At 58.3% G+C, this 7,223-nt stretch overlaps 2 protein-coding genes across 7 annotated transcripts in view; both read left to right on the top strand.

Annotated features, from left to right (window-relative positions):
• Positions 1-7,189, top strand: part of MYMX (myomixer, myoblast fusion factor) — a 24,381-nt gene extending 17,192 nt beyond the window's left edge. For 3 of the 6 annotated variants that reach the window (XM_019642820.1, XM_019642818.1, XM_019642821.1), the window contains one exon: positions 6,848-7,189. The gene's annotated coding sequence lies outside the window, so the exon portion shown is untranslated. Of the gene's footprint in view, positions 1-4,134; positions 4,297-4,624; positions 4,735-5,004; positions 6,407-6,847 lie in introns of those variants that run through there. The other 3 variants (XR_002124016.1, XR_002124015.1, XR_002124017.1) reach the window with 3 other exon arrangements.
• The window catches only part of SLC29A1 (solute carrier family 29 member 1 (Augustine blood group)), a 14,188-nt gene continuing 7,892 nt past the window's right edge, over positions 928-7,223 (top strand). The window contains exons 1-4 of the mRNA XM_019642817.1: positions 928-1,097; positions 3,055-3,136; positions 3,252-3,454; positions 3,557-3,696. Of these exons, the coding sequence (XP_019498362.1) occupies positions 1,069-1,097; positions 3,055-3,136; positions 3,252-3,454; positions 3,557-3,696 (454 nt within the window). The 5' untranslated portion in view covers positions 928-1,068. The remainder of the gene's footprint in view (positions 1,098-3,054; positions 3,137-3,251; positions 3,455-3,556; positions 3,697-7,223) is intronic.

Here is a 7,223-nt window from a genome sequence, read left to right as displayed (position 1 = left end):
AAAAAAAAAAAAAGAACACTGAGGTGGGGGAGCAGGAGAGGGACACCAAGTGGTAAGGCTAGGAGCTTTGGGACTATGTGGTTTGTCAGGCCTATGCCCTGCCCTGACCCCCGCCCCCCCAATCTTCCTTTCACGTTTGCTCTCAGAAAGGGGAAGAGTACAGGGGCTTGGGAGCCAGTCAGAGAGGAACCAAGGGGGGATGGGGTGGCCCCAGGAACAAGAATGGGGGTGAGGGGAGAGGCCAGGCTAGGTCGTGAAAACAGCCGTGTCCCACATCCATTGGGAAGTATTTTCCTGGAAAGCTGGCCAGGAACTAGGAAGATCCTGGGCAGTGGCTGGAAGGGAAGGTTAAGGTGCCACCAGCAGAGAGGCTGAAGTTTGAGGTGCCTCCAGGAGGTTCTCCAGAGCCCACCCTAGCCATGAGTCCAGGGGCTCCCCAGGAGGGTGGAGAGGTCAGACATGCAGAGAGGACCAGGGAGGGGAGGCCTCTGTGGCTTGGCCCCCCTCTTCACCCCTGAGGCTGCTGCTACTGAAGATCTGCTCGGTTCATCTCCCCCTCCCCCCCCCCACTCCTCCTCTCAGTCCTATCTCCTTTCTGCTTCTCTTCTCCTGTCCCTCCTTCCATTGTCGTCACTGTCCCTGACCCCTCTCCTCCTCTTCCCTGCCTTCGCCTGTCTTTCCCTCCCTCTCAGAGTCCTCCTCCTTCTCCCCTGTTCTCCACCCTCTGGTTTCCCAGCTTACAAACTGCTTCGCTGCTGGATAAAAATAGCAGTGGCAGCGGCCAGGCCAGGCCTAGCGCCAGGTAGAGCCTGAGCAGGCAGGGGGACCAAACAGGACTGCCCAGAGGGGTCAGACTGAGCAGTCCTGAGAGGCAGGGTCAGAAGAGGGTCCTGCTGGACTCCAGAGCTTGCCAGCTCTGTCTTCCCTGCCCCCTCCTACCTACCCCCCAAGAGTCTGAAGAGGCCTGTGGGGAAACAGGGTGGCGATAAGGCCTCACACTGCTTCTGCCCCCAGCAAGCCTCCGAGGGAGGGAGCTGTCAGCCAGGCAAAACCAAGAACGCTGTCACCATGACAACCAGTCACCAGCCACGGGACAGGTACTGAGGGACCTGGGCTGGGGATCCAGGGGAGTGGAAATGGGTTTCCAGGGGGGCTGGGTGCCGTGTCCTTTGGAATTTGGAGTTGTCACTGCTTGCTGGCCTTCCAGCCCTGTAGCTGTGAGTCAGGTCTGCATCAGGAGTGAGGGCTATGCATGCCTTGGCTGGATGTTGGCTGGGGTGTCTGTAGCGGGGGCCAGGGTGGGTGGGTGCCAGCCCTCCCTGGCCTGTCAGTGTTTCCACTGTTGCTCTCTAGCCAGCCAGCAACTTCTGGCCTCCTCCGCCACCATTGGGGAGACGTTTGGCAGTACTCTTCATTCCAGAGCACATCTGGCAGAACCCGTCCCTCCCTCAGGGCTGCTTCTGCCTCAGATGACCTCTGCCCACCCTGGTCCTTGCTCTGACCTTCTCTTCCCCACCTCTGGAGCCTGTGAACTCCCTCAAGTTAGACCCGCATCTGTGATCATACACGTATGTTTTGGAGGAAGAAGCTGTAGCTTGATTCAAATTCTCCAAGGAGCCTAGGTGCCAACAAAGTTGAGGAAGTCATGCCTCAGGCCCAGAGCTCTTCAACTCAGGCCCCTGACCCCATCACCTCTCCCTGCCCGTTCTGTCTCCCACCTGTGCCAGAGGCCACAGAACTAGACCAATGCTAGCTGTGGGACCTCCAGTGCTTAGCCTGATCTCTCTGGGACCGTTTCCCACCTGTAAAATAGAGGTGAGGTTTATTTGGATGGGAGAGAATTGAAGGAGACAGTAAGTACAGGCCCCAGGTTGGCTCCCTCCATCGTCTCCTTCACCCAGGCTGCCTGCCCACCCCTTCCCAGCCTCACCACTCTCAGCCGTTCTCTGAACTACTTTCTATCTCCTTCACCTGTTGCACTCATCCAGCCCTACTCTGACCCTCTATCGTGTGCGACAGATATTGGCTGGGTGTTTCTCCCTTCATCCTGGGTCCCTGAATCAAGCCCTTAGCTCTCTTTTTCAAGGTGGGGAGTATATAAGGGAGTTGGGGGGCTGCAGGTGTAATGGCTTAGACCTGCCTAATCAGGGCACTCACCCAGGCCCTCCCGGTGTGAGGCCACGCCCTGTGCTGTCACCAGACCTGTCCTCACTGCTTGTGCTTTGTCCCTGCCATCTCTGTGAAGAAAGCAGATGTTGGCTGTGGGGAGGGTATGGTAGACATATCTGGAGACCACAGTGAGGGGGTAGTGGCCCATCCCAGACAGGCCCTGAGGTGTAGGGCTTGGGGCTGTGCACCGGCCAAAGCTGGAGCTGCACCTATTTATACTCTGGGGCCCAGTGGCATCCAGTGGCCAGATACCTCCTACCCTACCCTAGGTGGTGTGATCTACAAAGCCAGTTTTGTCTGGACCCGGAAAAAAACAGCTCCCTCACTTCCCAGCTGCCCCAAGGCACCACGCCTGCCTGTCCCACTAGGTCCCAGTGGTCTGGGAGTTTCCTGACCTCAGAATCTTCCTTGGGGAGCCACACAGTTCCCTGCCCAGACTGCATAATCACTTCCAGCCCTCCCAGCAGGGGTGAAAAATACTTGCTGTTTGCTTTCTTACTCAGCCGCCACCCCCAGCCTTTAGCAGGATTTCCAAAACCACCTCGGGATGGATGTGTGGGTCACATTGGTTTCCAAGCCTGCAAGGTTTCCTTGAGTCTTTGGGGGGCTGAAAACCATTATCCTGTGACCATGCCCTTCAGTCCTGTGTCTCTGGTACCCCCCACCCCTCTGGACTCTGCTGGGCCCTTTTCCCTGTCCCAGTATTCCTCTCCCTCCACACACACCCATAGGAAGACACATGCACATGGACAAAAACAGAGATGCCTTTTGCCCTGGGACAGCTGGAGACTGAAGTTCAGGGAGGGGTGGGCTTCCCCGGGTTTGATTTGGGAAGGAGAGTGGGATGGTGGTTCACTTGGCCCCTCCTTCCTCTCCCATCCCCAGGTACAAAGCCGTCTGGCTTATCTTCTTCATGCTGGGTCTGGGGACCCTGCTCCCCTGGAATTTTTTCATGACAGCCACTCAGGTGAGACTGGGAGGACTGGACGCCAGGGGGCATATCCACTGGGCATGTAAGGCCTGGATCTGTACTCATGGGCACAGGGAGAGGGGTTCCAACAGTCCTCTCTGCATCCCCACAGTATTTCACAGACCGCCTGGACCGGTCCCAGAATGTGTCCTTGGTCACTGCTAACCTGAGCAGGGACATCCAGGCCTCGCCCATCCCCACAGTACCCCCTCGAGCACGGAGTACTCTGAGTGCCATCTTCAACAATGTCATGACCTTGTGTGCCATGCTGCCCCTGCTGCTCTTCACCTGCCTCAACTCATTTCTGCATCAGAGGTGAGCACCCAGGCCTGGCTCAACCCTTGCCTGCCTCCTGTGGCCCCTGGGCTGAGCCCCTGCTTTAACTACGCCTCTCTGCCGCCTTGGCCTCTCCCATAGGATCCCCCAGTCTGTTCGGATCCTGGGCAGCCTGACGGCCATCCTGCTGGTATTCCTGATGACTGCTATCCTGGTGAGGGTGCACCTGGATGCCCTCCCCTTCTTTGTCATCACCATGATCAAGATCATGCTCATTAACTGTAAGCAGGCTGGGAGGGGACCTGGGGCAAAGACCTTTTCACATACGCCCACCCTTCCTTCAGACCACAGGTAGCCAGACAGGAGCCCATTCCAACCCCCAGAGGAAGTGGATGCCATGAGCAATCAGGGTTCAGAGGCCTGGGCAGGCGGGAACCAGGACTGAGAGTCGGGTGGAGAGAAGGGCCACTGAGTGTCAAGACTCACTGGGGGGCCGGCCGAGTGGCACGTTGGTTAAGAGCTGGCTTGGGACGCCAGAGGCCCCGGTTCGGATCCCACATATGAGGGCCAGTGACACTGCCCTCTACAGCTAAGATGCTGAACAACAGCTCAACCTGGAGCTGGGCTGCCNAGCGTGTGTGTGTGTGTGTGTGTGTGTGTGTGTGTGTGTGTGTGTGTGTGTGTGTGTTGGGGGAGGGAGAGGGAGGGGAAGGGTGAAAAGCAGAGGACCAGAGAGGAAGTGGCACTGAAAAACGCGGGGGCCGCTGGAAAGGAAAACGGTGCAATGTGGAAGAAAGTGGTGTGGGAGGGGGTTTAGGGAGAGAGCGCGGAACATCTGAGATGGAGTACGGACGTGGGGGCAGCCGGGCCTGTCTGAGCAGGTTTGTCACTGAGAGAGCCCCGAGACGAGCTCTGTAGGATTTGTGAAGCCTGGTTCCGAGGCAACTAGGGGTATCCGTGTGAGACTGTACACTCCAGAGCCGCGTGCTCCTTGATGGGGTAGGGTTTAGTGGGGCTCAGCCCAGAGAGGTGCTAGCTACAGAAATAATGCAAGGTGTGGGCCCAGCGGCCCTGGTGCGGGGAGCAGAGTCTCGGGATGGGGGCCCCTTCGGGTCCCATGCAGCTGTGCGGGTGGCAGGGGCAGTGCGGGGCGGGGCCCAAGAGGCCGCTGAGGAAGGCAAGGGAACCGGCGGAGGCGGGCGGGGGGGCGCCCGGGGCGGGCCCAGGCAGGGGAAGGAGGGTTTGAATGCTCTGTGGCTGGCGCGGGAAGCGACCAGAGAGCGCGCGGATCTCATCGTGGGAGGACTCCTTCCCAGCAGGTGCTGCCCAGGGCTGGGGGGCCGGGGATCCGGGGACCACCGGGCGGAAGGCACCACTTCCTGCCTGCCACGAGGGCAGGGAGGCCGGGCCTGGCAGCTACGCGGCCAGGAGAGGAGACGCCGATTAGGGCTCCCCCCCCCCCAAGCGGCATGGAAGGGTCGGGGCGAGGGGGGACCCTGCGGGGACCGGGACCCGAGCGGTGCAGGGACGGCACGGCTCCTGGGCCAGAAACTGGCTGTCGCTGAGCTGACCTCCGCAAAGGGCGAGTAGATGGTTAATCTCGATCAATCTTGGTACAGGGGAGGGGCTGCGCCGCTAACTACCCCGCGTGAGGAGAATGGGGCTGAGGGCACGCTGAACTGAGGTAGAGGAGCTGTCTCTAACCTCCGCCTTTTATGGCCAGTTCGTGACCCTCACCTCGCCTTCCTGGTCACGTCCTCTTTTACTCCCCAAAAGAGGACCCTTCCTTCACTCAGAGAAAGGACAAGGACACACACACCCCGTTTTCTTCCCAGGGCAGAGCAGTCCTGGGTGAGGGCTGGGGGCTGGTCCCACACTGCCCCTCACCCGTCTTGGGGCCTCCCCTCTGCCCAGTCCTCTGGTAACCTGCCTTTAGATCCCCCCACTTGTCCACCTGCCTGTGTGAGCTCTCCATGCCAGGATGCGTGTATAATGGGGGGGGGAGGGGGAGGGAATGGGGGTTGCCTTATACCTGACACTCATGTCAGGCTGGAGGTCACTTCGGCCCCCACCTTATTGCTCCCCCTAGTTAGAGTAGAGCACCCCCACCTCCCAGTATTTTATACCTCTCTCCCCACCCCAGAAGGAGCCTAGAATAAGCTGTCCTGTTGAATTTGAATTCCACCTGATTCATTCACTAGATCCGTCAACCTCTCTGAACTTTAGCTTTCCCTAAATGGAGACAGTTTAGAATTAGTTTTTGGGTGGTTGTGGGGGTAGAGCTGGTAGCTGCAGGTTGTGGCTGGCCCCATATGAGATCCTGGGGAGCAGAGCATCTGATGCTACCACAAGAGGGTGCCTAGAAGCTGAGCTGCATGAGAGGTTGATGGGAGCCCGGGTGTGGGGAGGTGCTCAGGTTGGTGGCTGCTTTCAGGGCCCCCTCTGGGCTGACCAAAGCAAAGCTTGAGGGATACCAGACACCCTGAGCTGTTTATCCCTGGTTGCTGCTGGGCAAAGGCAGACAGGAGTAAAACACCTAGACTGGCCTGCTGCGGATCAGGATGTGGGGAGGGCGGGAAGCTGTCCTTGGAGTTGAATTGTGCCCAGAACCGGGGTGGGTTTCCTGAGAACAGAGAGCAGGGGTGTTAGCTGGGGGATAGGGCAGAAAGTAATACTCCTCTGAGCCTAAGGTAGATTTCACTAAGGAAAGGGACATACCCTATTCTGTCCACCCAGTCTCTGCTCTGGTTTGAAACCACCTGTTCTTTACTGCTAGGAGCCTTTTGTGTGGGGTGGGGGTAAGGTGGGGCACAGGACATGCTGAAGTGAGAAGCTGGGGGTTCCCCTCCCTGCTTTCTAATAGAAAACAAGTCCTGAGCCTTCTCTTTCCACCCCTCAGGGTAGCGCTCTCTTGCCCCCATCCCTCTAGAAAATGTAGAAACTTGTTCATCGCCCTGCCCCCAGTGCCTGGCTAGCATGCAGAGGTCCTCGGTAAATATTTGTTGAAAGGATGTGAGCCTGCTACTCCCTTCCCTGTCTTACAACTCAGGTGTGGGCTGGGGTGCTTAGGAAGACTTTTAGAGAGAGGAGTTTACCCAGGGAGGGGTTGAGAAAACTTACTGGGACAGACAGAAAAGCCCATTAAGGGTCTGGGGTCCCCAATCAACCGACCTTGTCTGTTTGCCTTGGGCTGGGACCTGGAGCACTGGCTGTACCTGTGAGTTGACGCACCCCCAGCTCCCCTGCTGAGACTGTTGGGTCTCTTATCTCCCAAGCTACAGGGCTGTTTGTGTGTTGTTGTTTTTTTTATCTCCCTCGTTGAGTGTGTGTAAGCTTCTCAGAATGGGGAAGCTTCCTCTCCCAGCAAGGCCTGGGGGGTTCTCTCCCCATATGCCCTGTGCCACTGTCTTCATTCTGGACCCTTAAACCCAGGAGGAGCCCATGGACAAGGCCTGCCACCTGAGCTGGAGCTAGGACCACCTCCCAGGGACTTCCCAGGCCCTCTGCTCCCATCCTTCTGCTGGCAAGTCTGGGCGTCTGGTGAGTGCTGGGCCCAGGTGGGCGAGGGGGAAAGCCAGTCCTGGCTCCTGCACGTGGCGGAACGCACCAGCGCATGCCTGTCTGGCTTTCCATGCTATCCAAAGGGAAAGCTGGTGCCAAAGAGGTCCTAGCTACGGAAATAACACGAGGGGGGAGCAGGAAAAGAACACTGAAAGGGCCGGCTGAGTGGCTCAGTTGGTTAAGAGCTCGCTCAAGAGTTTGAGCTCTGAGCAACAGCGGTTCAAGTCAGCCCGAGCTGAGCAGTCGT

This window comes from Hipposideros armiger, unplaced genomic scaffold (assembly GCF_001890085.2).
Source record: "Hipposideros armiger isolate ML-2016 unplaced genomic scaffold, ASM189008v1 scaffold_72, whole genome shotgun sequence".
NCBI classification, from domain to species: Eukaryota; Metazoa; Chordata; class Mammalia; order Chiroptera; family Hipposideridae; genus Hipposideros; species Hipposideros armiger.
Note: the sequence above shows the minus strand (reverse complement) of the source record. Positions and strands in the feature narration are given on the sequence as shown.